The sequence below is a fragment of the Schistocerca piceifrons genome, chromosome 1 (genome assembly GCF_021461385.2).
Source record: "Schistocerca piceifrons isolate TAMUIC-IGC-003096 chromosome 1, iqSchPice1.1, whole genome shotgun sequence".
In the NCBI taxonomy this organism is placed as follows: domain Eukaryota; kingdom Metazoa; phylum Arthropoda; class Insecta; order Orthoptera; family Acrididae; genus Schistocerca; species Schistocerca piceifrons.
Window position 1 is genome coordinate 1,230,198,639 of NC_060138.1, and position 16,762 is coordinate 1,230,215,400.

A 16,762-nucleotide genomic window follows, 5' to 3' on the forward strand; every position below is an offset into this window, starting at 1 on the left:
GATACGCACACGTTCACTGCTTTCCATCTTAAGTTCACGAACTGGTGATCACACTGTCCATATTACTAAGTTTTTGTCATTTACGAACAGCCACGGCTTAGCCTTTTGCCAGTTTTGGAAACGTGATAAGGCAACACAATTTGCTACTATAATCTCAAGGGTACTGTTACTCCCATTCCTACCTTGAGACGTGTCACAGTTGTCAGTCACCGGAGATTCAGTCTCTTCTCCTGTATTAGCACCATCATTACCGTTTTCTTTTTTTCATTCACTGTCTATTTTAACTCTTTTAGCACCACTGTTAGTATACTAACTGTCAGAGTTTGTACATGTATCAGGCTCTTAAGGAAATCAGAAATTTTGCTTTGTTTGAATGACATCCTGAAATTCCATAGTTCTTACAGGCCCGGACGCATTCAACTCCCTAATGAAGCTACTGGAGTGGGAACATGTGAAGTTCGCCGTGTGTTTGGCGGACGCGAGGCAACGAACGAACGGCAGCCAGTGTCAAGCTCCACCCACGTGGTTCGCGGCTAGCGAAGTCATACTGTCCGATCCTGTCTGGTAGGTACCGTTGCTCACTTCGCACTACTTTGTGCTTTCGTCCCAGGTGCGTTAGTCCGCGTCATACCGTTGCCAAAAGGTGGCCTAACGGTAAATGTTCACACAGGTACTGGGCCGGTCACCACCCTGCGTCAGGGCTCGGGGTGGGAATTTCAGCCCCCAGCTCACCCATCTCTGTGGTATTACTGTTGCGGTGTGACTGCCACACTACTTCCCTCGCAAGTAAACGGATGACGCACCTTAGACGAAAGCAACAATGACAGCATAAAAATGATGATTTAGTTCTAAATGTTTTGAAATGCTTAACTACTACATAACACTTTTTCAAAATTAATAAGCAAACATATTAATAGTAAGACTGTATTAAAAACTTTCAGTGTTCGGCTCCACAAATTTAAATTATATGTAAAGTTCTACACCAGTGCATGGGAAATAAACATCCCAGGTTGGGATGCATAAACTAAAACCAGAGGAGGGGATGGTCTGCTGCAGAGGGGGGGGGGGGGGGGGAAATCCCCCCATCCCCCCCCCCCCCCCCCCTGCAAATCGCACACTGTGTAGGAATTAATAAGCAATCAGTCACATGACAGATTGCAGACACTATGATAATGAACAACCCATTGGTGCATACATTATTTCCCTATTGGTTCTATTTTGAGTTACTTGAAAGTATAATCACAATTTAAAATGTTAACAAAATTTCTGAGAGAAAATAAACTTCCTGCTAGTGTTGCCTAACATACTGAGAAACCAACTAACCACCAGCAATACCTCCACTTCAACAGCTGCCACCCATTCCATGCCAAGAAGTCCCTTCCGTACAGCATGGCCACTGGTGCCCCCTCTAAATATACTGAGGGTCTCACTGAAGCCTTCACTGACCGTAATTATCCTCACATCCTTGTACAGAAACAAATCTCTCATGCCTTATCTTTCCAGTCTCTCACCACCTCCAAAAGTCCCACAGTCTGGCCACAGAGGAGCATTCCCCTTGTAACTCAGTACCATCCGGGACTGGAGCAACTGAATTACATTCTCTGCCAGGGTTTTGATTACCTCTCGTCGTGCCCTGAAATGAGAAATGTCCTACCCACTATCCTTCCCACCCTTTATACCATGGTATTCTGCCGTCCACCGAACCTACACAGTATACTCATCCATCCTTACACAACCCTGCTTCCAATCCCTTACCTCATGGCTCATACCCCTGTAATAGACCTAGATGCAAGACCTGTCCCATACATCCTCCTACCACCACCTACTCCAGTCCGGTCACTAACTTCACCTATCTCGTCAAAGGCAGGTCTACCTGTCAAACCAGTCATGTCATTTACAAGCTAAGCTGCAACCACTGTGCTGCATTCTATGTAGGCATGACAACCAACAAGCAGTCTCTCTGCATGAACAGCCACCAACAAACTGTGGCCAAAAAACAAGTGGACCACCCTGTTGCTGAACACGCTGCCGAACATGATATCCCTCATCTCAATGACTGCTTCACAGCCTGTGCTATATGGATCCTTCCCACCAACACCAGCTTTTCTGAACTGCACAGGTGGGAACTTTCCCTGCAATACATCCTATGTTCCTGTAACCCTCCTGGCCTCAACCTTCAGTAGTCACAGTCCTCACCCACCCAGCCCCCTCCCTGTTCCCATTCCAGCACTACACAGCCATCATTTCACCCCCACACCCAGTCTTTTAATTTCTTCTTTTTATTCCTCTCCTTTCTGCTACTTACCCCCTCTGTACCTTCTCTCCTGCCCTCCGTCCAAACTGCAACACTTCACTGACCACCACTCCCACCATACTATCCCTCCCCCTCCCCGTCCCTGCCTCCTCCTTACCCCCACTCAGTCGCCACTCCCCATCATGCACTGGTGGTGCTGTTTGCAGTGTGGTTTCAGCTCTCTGAGACTGCAGACTTTGACTTTCAAAGGCACTCCTGTTGTTCCACAGCCCCTTATTTATCTGATCTGTGTCCTTGTGAATTCTTTCTTTTCCTGAAATTGAAAAATGTCTGAAAAGAATGCCATTTTGGGACCCGGGAGAGCATTCAAAAAAATGTGACAGCAATGTTAAAAGCCCTACCAGTTCGGGCCTTTAGCACTGCCACTAAGACTGGGAATGATGACTCTGTCACTGTGTAGCTGCCATAGGAAACTGCTTTGTAGGGGACAGTACTGTTGGTGGAAAAAAATAAAAACTTTGGTTTATAAAATACCAATCACATCACTTTACTCACAAACCTCATAGTTCGCAACACCTCTATTTGAGTCTAAAGCTTACAGGAATGTGGTGCCAGTGTAGCCATAAAAGACCTAGCCATAGGCACATCCTGTCCACTTAGTTTCATGTTTGAGATGGAACAGCAGGTTCAGCACTGCTGCAGATTTGGTGCTGTTGCGGACATGTCTTTTTGCACGTTTACTGTCTTATAGTTACTAGCAGTGTAGCTGTTCATCACCTTTAGCAGAACACAGCAATGTTGCTCACTTACACACATGTTTTCAATTAGCTCAGTGAGCACAAGTATCTCGTGCAACAACGACAAACCAACAACACGTGCCATGAGGGAAGATTTACCAGAATCTCCTCCTTTATCACCTTGTTCTGCTTTCTTGGTTCAGTACACTCTTTCCAGCTTGATCGAAGTCATGTGTACCTAGTATGTTTTAGTACATGTGCTGTGTGTCATTTATCATTGCACAAGTCACTAAGGCTGCCCTAATCCAAATATTGCATTTTGCTTCCACACTTTGACCCGTAGAATTCCTGCCTTACACTCTCTCTCTCTCTCTCTCTCTCTCTCTCTCTCTCTCTCTCTCTCTCTCTCTCTCTTTCACCGTTTCATTATTCTTCCAGAACTGATTTGAAGTTTACTTTCTTACTGATTACCTCACATACTCTAGTTGTAGAATTACTGTGATGATATCGGATGGTGGTGGTTATTATTGTTGTTGTTGTTGTTGTTGTTGTGGCCTTCAGTCCTGAGACTGGTTTCATGCAGCTTTCCATGCTACTCTATCCTGTGCAAGCTCCTTCATCTCCCAGTACCTACTGCAACCTACATCCTTCTGAATCTGCTTAGTGTATTCATCTCTTGGTCTCCCTCTATGATTTTTACCCTCCAAGCTGCCCTCCAATGCTAAATTTGTGATCCCTTGATGCCTCAAAACATGTCCTACCAACCGATCCCTTCTTCTAGTCAAGTTGTGCCACAAACTTCTCTTCTCCCCAATCCTATTCAATACCTCCTCATTAGTTACGTGATCTACCCACCTTATCTTCACCATTCATCTGTAGCACCACATTTCGAAAGCTTCTATTCTCTTCTTGTCCAAACTGGTTATTGTCCATGTTTCGCATCCATACATGGCTACACTCCATACAAATACTTTCAGAAACGACTTCCTGACACTTAAATTTATACTCGATGTTAACAAATTTCTCTTCTTCAGAAACGATTTCCTTGCCATTGCCAGTCTACATTTTATATCCTCTCTACTTCGACCATCATCAGCTATTTTACTCCCTAAATAGCAAAACTCCTTTACTACTTTAAGTGTCTCATTTCCTTATCTAATCCCCTCAGCATCACGCGATTTAATTTGACTACATTCCATTATCCTCGTTTTGCTTTTGTTGATGTTCATCTTAAATCCTCCTTTCAAGACACTGTCCATTCCGTTCAACTGCTCTTCCAAGTCCTTTGCTGTCTCTGACAGAATTACAATGTCATCGGTGAACCTCAAAGTTTTTATTTCTTCTCCATGGATTTTAATACCTACTCCGAATTTTTCTTTTGTTTCCTTTACTGCTTTCTCAATATGCAGATTGAATAACATCGGGGAGTGGCTACAACCCTGTCTCACTCCTTTCCCAACCACTGCTTCCATTTCATGCCCCTTGACTCTTATAACTGCCATCTGGTTTCTGTACAAATTGTAAATAGCCTTTCGCTCCCTGTATTTTACCCCTGCCACCTTCAGAATTTGAAAGAGAGTATTCCAGTTAACGTTGTCAAAAGCTTTCTCTAAGTCTACAAATGCTAGAAACGTAGGTTTGCCTTTTCTTAATCTTTCTTCTAAGATAAGTCGTAAGGTTAGTATTGCCTCACGTGTTCCAACATTTCTACGGAATCCAAACTGATCTTCCCCGAGGTCCGCTTCTACCAGTTTTTCCATTCGTCTGTAAAGAATTCGCGTTAGTATTTTGCAGCTGTGACTTATTAAACTGATAGTTCGGTAATTTTCACATCTGTCAACACCTGCTTTCTTTGGGATTGGAATTATTATATTCTTCTTGAAGTCTGTGGGTATTTCGCCTGTCTCATACATCTTGCTCACCAGATGGTAGAGTTTTGTCATGACTGGCTCTCCCAAGGCCATCAGTAGTTCTAATGGATTGTTGTCTACTCCCGGGGCCTTGTTTCGACTCAGGTCTTTCAGTGCTCTGTCAAACTCTTCACGCAGTATCTTAACTCCCATTTCATCTTCATCTACATCCTCTTCCATTTCCATAATATTGTCCTCAAGTACATCGCCCTTGTATAAACCCTCTTATATACTCCTTCTACCTTTCTCCCTTCCCATCTTTGCTTAGAACTGGGTTGCCATCTGAGCTCTTGATATTCATACAAGTGGTTCTCTTCTCTCCAAAGGTCTCTTTAATTTTCCTGTAGGCAGTATCTATCTTACCCCTAGTGACACAAGCTTCTACATCCTTACATTTGTCCTCTAGCCATACCTGCTTAGCCATTTTGCACTTCCTGTCGATCTCATTTTTGAGACGTTTGTATTCCTTTTTGCCTGCTTCATTTACTGCATTTTTATATTTTCTCCTTTCATCAATTAAATTCAATATTTCTTCTGTTACCCAAGGATTTCTATTAGCCCTCGTCTTTTTACCTACTTGATCCTCTGCTGCCTTCACTACTTCATCCCACAGAGCTACCCATTCTTCTTCTACTGTATTTGTTTCCCCCATTCCTGTCAATTGTTCCCTTATGCTCTCCCTGAAACTCTGAGCAACCTCTGGTTCTTTCAGTTTATCCAGGTCCCATCTCCTTAAATTCCCGCCTTTTTGCAGTTTCTTCAGTTTCAATCTGCAGTTCATAACCAATAGATTGTGGTCAGAATCCACATCTGCCCCTGGAAATGTCTTACAATTTAAAACCTGGTTCCTAAATCTCTGTCTTACCATTATGTAATCTATCTGATACCTTTTAGTATCTCCAGGATTCTTCCAGGTATACAGCCTTCTTTCATGATTCTTGAACCAAGTGTTAGCTATGATTAAGTCATGCTCTGTGAAAAATTCTACAAGGCGGCTTCCTCTTTCATTTCTTCCCCCGCATCCATATTCACCTACTATGTTTCCTTCTCTCCCTTTTCCTACTGACGAATTCCAGTCACCCATGACTATTAAATTTTCGTCTCCCTTCAGTACCTGAATAGTTTCTTTTATCTCATCATACATTTCATCAATTTCTTCATCATCTGCAGAGCTAGTTGGCATATAAACTTGTACTACTGTAGTAGGCATGGGCTTTGTGTCTATCTTGGCCACAATAATGCGTTCACTATGCTGTTTGTAGTAGCTAACCCACACTCCTATTTTTTTATTCATTATTAAACCTACTCCTGCATTATTTTTATTATTATTATTATTATTATTATTTTATTTTTATAATGTTCCAGGTCCTCAAATTTGAAATGGAGTCAATAAGTTGTGGCAGTGAATCTGAAAGGTATTGTACAGCCTCCTTCAGTTCTTCTTTTTAATTATTCTGATATGTAGTTCCTTGTTCAAGTATTTGTTTAGACTTAGAGTGTACAGAGAACTCCTTTTTTTAATAAGAGGGTTGTCCAGAAAGTAAATTCTGACCGGTCGTGAAAGGGAAACCACTGAGAAAATCCAGTAAAGCTTTGCACAGATGTGCTGGGTGGTGTCTCTAGTATGCCTGTTGATAGTGTCGTGTCGCTCTTGGCAGTTTTGAGTGAACAGTGAGCATCTCATCTTTGCTCACAAGAACCGCTGGCTATGGAGACAACATTTTTCCACAGACAATGAGCTGCAGATAACTGGCGAAAAGCACAGGCAGCTGCTTTCTATGATTAGGATATTGGAAAGTTGATACAACACTGTGACAGAATTCGAAGTTGGAGTGGCGACTATGTAGAGAAGTGGGTGGAAGGCGTACCTAACTGTTTAAAATAAAATGTTTCTGGTTTTCACTGTGGTTTCCATTTCGCTACTGATCGGAACTTTCTGGACAACCCTCATAGATATCCTTGTACTTAGATAAGGAAATCCTACAGAAATGACATCTGTTTACTGTGACCGACATAAAAGCAGCTTTTGCTAAATAAGCAGTTTTCCTGTTAATTAGGACTCTCTTCTGGATAAGCAGAAAGAATTTAAAGCAGTTTAACAATAGTTAACTGGTAATACAGTTTTTGACAGCTGCTTCCTGTATAAAGAAATGTATGTTGACTCATTCCCTGTTATTGAAGATTCTCGTTCACAGTACAGTCCACAGAACATGATGAGTGAGTGAGTGCAAATTTTGTACGAGTTATTAAACTTGTTGTACCTATAATTGTACACATATGATCCACAATTGGAGAAGAAAGTAAATCTGCACTGTCAAAGTATTCTGTTGCTCATTTATAGCCTTGTTTACAGTCTTTGATACATGTAGTTTCTTGTTGAGAATTATGTGAGACAGTTAATTATTATTTTTCATTTAGAATATTTTACCATTTAACAAAACTTACTGACATTTTTTTCCCTCTGCAATTTTGCAGTTTTCACCCTGATGACATGGAGGATGGCAGCAGTATTAATATCAGTGGCAGTTTAATTGCCAGAGTTGGACTAACTGCAGGAACAGACCACAACGTACCATGCACCTCCAACCGGGAAGCCTCCTGTGGTAATAAAAGAGATGAGATGCTGCATTCTTGCAGTGTGTGCCACAAAATATTCTCAAGGAGTGACAGCTTGAAGAGGCATTCCCGTCTGCATGAGCACCCATACAGCTGTGACATTTGCAGAAAAACATTCAAGAACAGAAACAACTTGAAGATCCATTCCTGTCTACACAGTGCAGAACTCCCTTACAGTTGTTGTGTTTGCAACATGACATTTCACAACAGCAGCAACCTGAGAAGGCATGTGTTGCTGCATACAGGTGAATGTCCACATAGTTGTAGTGTGTGTCATAAGGGCTTCACAAACAGTAGTGACCTGAAGAATCATTCACATCTGCACACGGGTGTGCGTCCATATAGTTGTGGTGTGTGTCAGAAGGGATTCATGAACAGCGGCGACCTGGAGAATCATTCTCGTCTCCACACAGATGAACATCCATACAGCTGTGACTTTTGCAGCAGGACTTTCATATATGCTAACACGCTAAGGCATTTGCTGCAGCACATTGATGAACACCCGTATAGTTGTGATATTTGCAACAAGACATTTACAGAAAGTGGCACCCTGAAGAGGCATGTGCTGCTGCATACAGGTGAACGTCCACATAGTTGTAGTGTGTGTCATAAAGGCTTAACAAACAGTAGTGACCTGAAGAATCATTCACATCTGCACATGGGTGAACGTCCATATAGTTGTGATGTGTGTCAGAAGAGATTTAAGACCAGCAGCAACCTGAGGGATCATTCATATATGCACGCAAATGAACGTCTGTACATCTGTGATGACTGTGGCAAGTCATTTAGGAGTCAGATCCACTTGAAGAATCACTCACAAGTGCACATTGGTGAACGTCCATACATCTGTTGTGTCTGTCACAAGACATTTACATGAAGTACCAGCCTCAAGCTCCACTCACGGAGGCACACAGATGACAGCCCATTCAGCTGCAGCGTCTGCCATAAGAAATTTACACGGAATTCTACCCTGATGCGGCACATTTGTGTCCACACTGGAGAATGCCCATTTGGCTGTGATGTGTGTCAGAAGAGGTTTAAGAGCAAACATAGCCTTAATAACCACATGGAATCCCATGTATAGTACACATTTTATTACTGTCTACATTGTACAAGGTAATCTGTGCAAGAGCGCGGACAAAAAGTGTCCATAGATGCTACATGTAAGGGTAGTCAAATGAAAACGACACAAACTACAGGAAACTCGGTCGGGAAATATAGGAACAAATATGCAAGACTTCAGTAACTACAATCCTTGAAGCTCATCTGAGCAAAACTGAGAAAGTGACCTGAATGAAAGTACACTATTCCTGATTGTGCAAAATCCCCTAGAAGGAGATACGTGGCTAACATGGGGACCATCAGAAATTTAAGTAACGGTTTTCGATGGGTCTTGGATATGTTGTAGTAGAGGGACATGCCCTGAGTATGAGGCTATCCGCTTTTTTAGTGACGAGCCTTGGTTTTCAAGAAAATTGATTCTGAAGTTCACTGCGCACTGTAATACGCGTAACGTTAGACATGTTCCAGCCAAGTGAGCATGGCGCAGCAGTTAAGGTCTACAGCTACCACGCTGGATATACCGTGTTCAGGTCCTTTCCATATTTTTGCTTTTTTTAAAATCAGAATAGTCCAACATTTTTCAATTTCATTTTACAGAATATCAAAAAACAGTGTAAATTCTCTGAAATGCTCTCTCTCTAGCCAGAAGTGTTGTATGCTTATTAGTTATAATTCCAGTCCTTATTGAGGACTCCTTTGTTAGAAGTACACATGGCCCTCTTTGTGTGTTTATGGCTTACGGCTTTTGACTTGTTATGCATAGCTGCCTATCAGCCAGGCTTCGGCCAGCCTGCTTTCAGGTCTGTGGCTCCTCTTACCATGCCTCAAGACCTTACCATTGTCTCTTTTGTTATTACAGTTGCCCTGTCATTGACAATGCATTTCATACTTGGCTTTTCTCATAGATCTAACATAGTACTAAAAGTCCAGGCTGGGGTGTGAGCTGCACAGATGTCCCTCCTGGGCGGCTGTCTGAACCGAAATGTCTTCTGGATGATGACGCTTCCACCTTTATATTGTGCAGTAGGCCACATTGCCCCTTCCACATTACTGCTTTCAGCCACTATCCTGCGGAGTCTCTTGTGTGAACATATACAGTCACTGCCAATGCACTGCTGCATCCTGTGCCCTCTCCATGTGAAGTCACGTGATACCTCATGAGTAGAGGCACCTGTTTGTGGCGAACATTTTTGCCCGATTTCGTCATTTTTAAAAAGTTATGTCAGTATATTTTTTGCTAGTTTTTTTTCCATTTCATCAATAATTTCGCTAAATTTTATTTCCACTTTTCAGCAGTAAAAGGTAAAGGAAATACATTTATGGCACATTTGCAGTGAAAAATCTTTTATTTTACATAAATTGAAAAAGCATAAAAATTATAAATCTTATTAAAACACAAATACCAAACCATGAAAGTTTGGAAAACATTTATCTTGTCCTAGTCTATGTACACAACACACAAGTCAATCTGAGAAAGACAAGGATACCATTACTTCCATATTACTGGGAGTCAGAGCTGTTCTCCTGTCAGGCATTATATTGCAATATCTAGAAAATAATCTCTCACTGTCAACATTACTGACTGGGATCCACAAAGCCTTCACTGCAGCTTCCACAAAAAGTCCATACTCTGCTTTCAGGGATAGGAGAATACCAATCACATCAACATCTTTACCTTCTCTACAAGAACTAGCTACTAAATCCCTAAACAATGTGTATGGTACAAGAAATTCTGACGTTGGAAGTTCTTGCAGAATGGGAATTTTCTTTATCAGCTGAGAGATTTCAGCACTGTCTAAATTGCCTTTTATTATGTTTCTCGTATCAAACAATTTACCTATAGAAGAAATGACAATTTTTCCTGAATCACACTCCAGCAAGTGGTTCAGTTTTGTAAGACTTGCTCTACCTACTGACTGGAAGAGTGATGTTAACTGTACTTGAATATGCTCTGGCAGTTTAAGAAGTTTTTCTGAGGTTGTCTCAGGTTGGGGGGGGGGGGGGGGGATGCATCATGTAGTAACTTAAAGCTCTGAGCAAGGGTACCAAGCTTAGACTGCAGAAGATGAATTAATGGTATCTTGGAGCCCTCTAATGTCAGCAGCAAATTGCAACATTTTGAGCAGTGCTCAACAAGAAAAATAGCTAGCCATTTAATTTTTTTTTGCTTCAGCAGAAGTCAAAACTTTAAAATAATTGACAGCTACACTCTCATCTTCAACAGTTTCAACAAATTCTACTATATCACAGAGATATTCTCCAAGTTACTCGACACTTTCAAACCACGAGTTCCACCTGGTGATGACAGTGAAACACTACCGATTAAATTCTTTACTGGGTTTTATGTATAATTTACCAAAGCCGCCAAACAGTTAATTATTATGATTATATGACTGTGTGCTTAATGGATGAAAGGTTATCGGTTTTTCTGCTGTGGTTTCGGGGGTATTTCAACCGAGTGCAGCTGTTTTGTAACTGAATAGTGGAATGATGGAAAGTTTGTCTATTATTAAGGACCACAAATGTGATTCTTGAGTTTCTCCTGGCGTATTTGATAATCAAAATATCCATGGGTGTACTGCCGGTCTACAGTGTCCAACGGGCACAATATTTCGGCGATCATACATGTCGCCATCATCAGGTGAACTGACGGACTGAGCTCCTGTGAACGTGCCGGCACAGAGATCCGTACACTATGGCTGCTCAGGGGGAGCTGGGTTCGGTCGCGGCGGCGGCCGATTTAAATACCCTCCGCCCGCGGCGCGCTCACTCCGCCGTCCGCGCCCCGTGCCACGGTTGCGCGGTGGAACAGATTGCGACGGTGTCTGAGATGACGTCGGTGTGATGGCTCTGTCCGCCGTGGCCGTCACAACTATACGTTTGCTTGATTTACTCTTGATTAACCCGATCGCTGGTTCCCAAGCCTTGCTAAGATTATAGCCACAGTCACGGTTTATGAGGTCGTCATTGGTGCGAATTTCGATGGCCTCTCTAATAACGCTGTCCCAGTATCTCGACGTCTGTACCAGAATCCTAGTGCGTTCATACCCCATAGCGTGATTTTCTGCCAAACAATGTTCAGCGACCGCTGACTTGCTCGGATACATCAGTCGAGTGTGCCTCTGGTGTTCACGGCATCGATACTCGACGGTACGCAGCGTCTGACCAATATACGACTTGCCACATTGACACGGAATCTGGTACATGTCGGCCTTCCTCAAACCGAGGTCATCTTTGGCGCTCCCCACCAGTGAACGAGTTTTATTCGGAGGACAAATCACAGTTCTGACCCGGTGTTTCTTCAAAATGCGGGAGGTTTTCCCCAGGAGTGCGCCTGTTTATGGGATAAACGTAGTGCCTACCTCCTCCCTCGTGATTTTATCCATCTCCACAGGTTGTGCTGTAGTGGGTGGGCGGAGAGCACGTTGAATCTGCCACTCTGAGTACCCATTTTTTCGAAATACATTTCTCAGATGTTCAAATTTCTGGGGTAGACTCTCTGCATCAGAGGTAGTGCACGCCCTATGTACTAGAGTTTTAAGCACCCCATTCCTCTGTGAAGGGTGGTGGCAGCTGTCTGCGTGCAAATACAGATCAGTGTGCGTTGTCTTCCGAGGTGACACACGAGGATTCTGGTACAGACGTCGAGATACTGGGACAGCGTTGTTAGAGAGGCCATCGAAATTCACACCAATGACGACCTCATAAACCGTGACTGTGGCTATAATCTTAGCAAGGCTTGGGAACCAGCGATTGGGTTAATCAAGAGTAAATCGAGCAAACGTATAGTTGTGACGACCACGGCGGACATAGCCATCACACCGACGTCATCTCAGACGCCGTCGCAATCTGTTCCACCGCGCAACCATGGCGTGGGGCGCGGATGGCGGAGCGAGCGCGCCGCGGGCGCGGAGGGTATATAAATCGGCCGCTGCCGCGACCGAACCCAGTTCCCCCTGAGCAGCCATAGTGTACGGATCTCCGTGCCGGCACGTTCGCAGGAGCTCAGTCCGTCAGTTCACCTGATGATGGCAACATGTATGATCGCCGAAATATTGTGCCCGTTGGACACTGTAGACCGGCAGTACACACGTGGATATTTTGAAGGACCACAAAGGTTGCGATGTACAAACTGATATATATTTTCCAGTAACACACAAATTCTGAGGCAGTTGCTACCTTCGTCTTACATGTATAATTACAGTTATATCTTTTTATTGGTTGCTGATTTTCAGTATTTCGTCACACGCAATGCTGATGGTTAACATTCAGAACAATCCTCACTGCAATCCATGGTTGTTGCTGGCCGACGCGGTGACGCGAAACACATTAATTCGGCACTTGTCACTTTCTGTTTCATATCACTCGCGAATCGGTATTAGTGAGGGTCAGCCTCATGACGATCAGGGGGACGTACTCACTCGTCATACTCTGGTGAATTTTACCGTTTACAACTCACTCGACCACCATTCTTGACTCTCTCTACAGCACCACTTCTCACTCGACACTCCTCTCACTGCCTCCTCACTCGACACTCGTCTCGCTGCCTCCTGCAGCACTTGACAATCGACTCCTGTGTACTATCGACCTGGGTGTCGGATACTAGCATCTATGTTCATGGGATCACGGATCCCTTACATCCCTGCCTTAAAAACCTTCTTTGTAGCCACAGGTGAAAAAGAATAATAGGAAAAAATTATCACATAGTATATAAATGAAAATAAGGAACATAAGTTCTGGTTCAAATACTGAAAATTACATCGTATCACAAATAATACCATATTGACTCCGGTAGCAAACTGCCCCTACAGAAACATTATGCAACATCACTCTATCTTAATTAATAAGGCATGGTAAATAATTTTACAAACTCATCTTACATTCAATTATCAAAAATCTTCACTTTTAAAGGTTTGTACGAGCCATTAACTACATATTTGTTATTGGTTAATCTCTTATAACTAACTACAGCAAAGACAAGAAAACAAACTAGTTGAATGCCAGATACCCCTTTGGTATGCCGTCCTGTCAGCGGGGTTCCTGCTGTCCATACTACTATAACTCTAACTTATAACTCACTTGGTCAACACACATTAAAGTTAAGGAAGAAATTCACAACTTATTCATTTGAGTCTTTAACACAAGCAAACTTGAATATGAGAACAAAATATAGCATTTACACCTTGACTTATGCAATTGTTTTAAACTTTCTCATACCTATACAGATTCAATAATATTAATTGCTCCATTATACCACTAAATATATCTTACATAACATTTGCATAGCTATAACTAATGTGGTCACTCATTGAAACATTCTAAATTACTGATCATTTCATTTTGCCAAACCTTCATACTGCCATATGTGAATTGTTATCACTAATGCTCAGATGAGAGGTAGAATATTTCCTGTTATATTGACATTAATCCAAATTTGCTATATGGATATTTATTATTCATTACACAGTGCCAGAATTCTGCTTCTAAAGTTTGATGTAAGTAGAACCATACTTGACTTTGATAGCTAACTGGATACATGAATTACTCATGAGGTACACTTTCTGTTTTATTCAGCATACTTCAGATAAACATGTATACCTACAAATAACTTGCAAACAGATGTTGCTCATGTGCTAAATGACATACTTCAAACATCTCATACTCCATACACTTTATTACACATAACTCCCTCAACTTAACAACAACTTCAACTGCAAATAAATATATATCTTCAACCTACATCAATCCTCCATATTCACTGCAATAACTACATAAAAATATTACTCCAGGCTCCTTGGCCTCTCCGTTCATCATATTGCACATCATTTATTCAAACAACTATCTCCTCATGTATTTGTTTCTTTATATGTTCATCTACTTACAAGCTGATACATTACTTCAATTCTCTTACAATTGCTTGACCTTTTGATGCCTCATGAAACAACTCTATAAGATTACACAAACTCTTATCTGACCAATTAGCTTCCCACCACATTTTATAGATATTGGCTTTCTGACCTGGTTCTTATTTTATTACTTCTGCCACTAATAATTTTGCAATGTACTGACACTAATCTGATTTTTAACTTATTGATTCCGTGACATCTCGTACTGTACATCAACAGTAACTACTTATCCTTATTTTAAGTCAACTATAAATCTGCTACATGGGTCCTGACTGAATTACTTGGATGACTACTACCAACCCTAACTACTACACACTAACTTTCTTAACCTAAGGATAGAGAAAGATGGAAGAGGAGTGAAACTTGAAATAAGAAATAAAGTCTCACCCAGCTGGGAGTGTACCAGTCGCCCTTGGTATACCAGCAAAAGAGCTGCTGGCTCCCTACACCTCTGGCTGAATTATTTGGAGGACCACTACCTGTGCTAACTACTATACACTAACTTCTTAACCTAAGAATAGAGAAAGGTGGTAGAGGAATGAAACTTGAAATAAGAAATAGTCTCACCCAGCTGAGAGTGTACCAGTCGCCACTTGGTATACCAGCAAAAGAGTTGCCGGCTCCCTACACCTCTCTTATTTCTTCAATTCGTACCTCATGATCCCTTTGTCTATCTTCTCCCCTCTCATAATTCCTATCATCATCATCTCTCCTATGATTGTGGTAAAACTGTCGACCATTGCCATGGTTCGTATGTCCATTACCCCTACCTCTACCTCTGTAATTTGGTGGGCCATTATAATGACTTTGATGGTAATTGTTTCCACCTTGGTCCTGACCACGCACCTGGTTGTTTTCCTGTGAATGAATAGTTTCTAATTGCTCGAATACTTCCATTAAAGTATCTTTATCTTTAATCAGCCTTCCAGATAAGTTTTCTTGCATCTTATGACTTAACCTCCTTTTAACTGCTGATGTCATTATGTCGTCATTCAATGGTTGCTCCAATGTTTCATTCAACTCCCATAGATGCTCAGCAAATTCTCTCAAGGTACCTCTCCAGGTATTAAGGGACTTGCGATGCAGTAAATCTTCAAGTGTTGCACACTGGTGACTTTTGGACCAGTATTTCTTTAAAAACTCTTCCTCAAATTGACTGTAGCTGGTAACTTCTTCTTTCTTCCTAACTCCCCAGGTGAAAGCTTCACCTTCCATTCTGTCTATTGCGAACTGAATTTTATCTGCATCTCGTAAGTGTGCTGCGAAACTCCTCGTAACCACTTAGTAAATATCACTGGATGCAATGCCCCTTTGGGTTTATATTTTTGTCTGATGTGGGTCTTGGTATACCTATTATCAGCATTTACTAGTGTAACAAAGTTGCCCTCCCCTAATGTTAAGGTGGCACTATTTATCTTCCTATCAATCTATTCGGTTTTAGTTTCTAGCTGTTGGACTCCCTCCTGTAGCTGTTTGATCTCATTTGTGACTATATGTTTCACAGCCTCCTCCAATTTCACTTGCCTATTTCCCAATTTACCAATATTAACCTGGCACCGCTGTTGTATTTGTGCCATGTCTTCAATCTGTTGGTTCTGGTGTGCTTCCATTTCTTGCATTTTCCCTTCCAATTCGGTTTTGACTTCCTTGACATCCCCCTCAGCTTTTCTGATTATCTCTACTTTCATATCGTTCATCTCTTCTCGGAGTCGATCTACCTTCATCTGTAGCTTGCCATCTCTCTCCTGAAGAGTTATTCTCATCTGTTCCTGGAATTTCTGCAGTCCTTTCCTTAAGCTTTCTTGATTTTCTTGGAACATCTTTGCTATACTTTTCTTGGTTTCTGTGTTTTCTTTCTTGATCTCATCATTTCCTTTGGAGATCTCTTCTAACTGCTTGTTGATTCCTTGGAGCATCTTAATTATTACTGACTGCAATTCTCCATCCTCTAGACTCAGTTCCTTTCTAATTGGTTTTACCGGTGTCTCAGGGTAAACGGTTGAATAACCCAATGAGCTGTCCATTGACATTCCACTACTACCAATTCCTGACTCATCCTTGTCCTCCTGCCCTGTCTCTATTTCTCTAACTACCTCCTCCACAACCTTTTCTTTCAGTTGAGGATCCATCCTCAACTATTCGCTATGCACAGACAAGAAAAATAAAATAACCTCCTTGTAACCCAAACACTCACTAATTAGCTAATACCGAAATAATCCTTCACTGTATTTGGTTAACCCAGACTGGCAAAATAGACCTCTCCATTGAACACCATAA

The 16,762-nt window shown here is 42.0% G+C and overlaps 1 protein-coding gene across 1 annotated transcript in view; it reads left to right on the forward strand.

Moving 5' to 3' along the window:
* Positions 1-9,799, forward strand: part of LOC124781934 (zinc finger protein 239-like) — a 53,056-nt gene extending 43,257 nt beyond the window's left edge. The window contains exons 5-7 of the mRNA XM_047253901.1: positions 396-564; positions 6,267-6,316; positions 7,377-9,799. Coding sequence (XP_047109857.1) covers positions 6,282-6,316; positions 7,377-8,394 — 1,053 coding nt within the window. The 5' untranslated portion in view covers positions 396-564; positions 6,267-6,281 and the 3' untranslated portion in view covers positions 8,395-9,799. The remainder of the gene's footprint in view (positions 1-395; positions 565-6,266; positions 6,317-7,376) is intronic.
* The last annotated feature ends 6,963 nt before the right edge of the window (positions 9,800-16,762 follow it).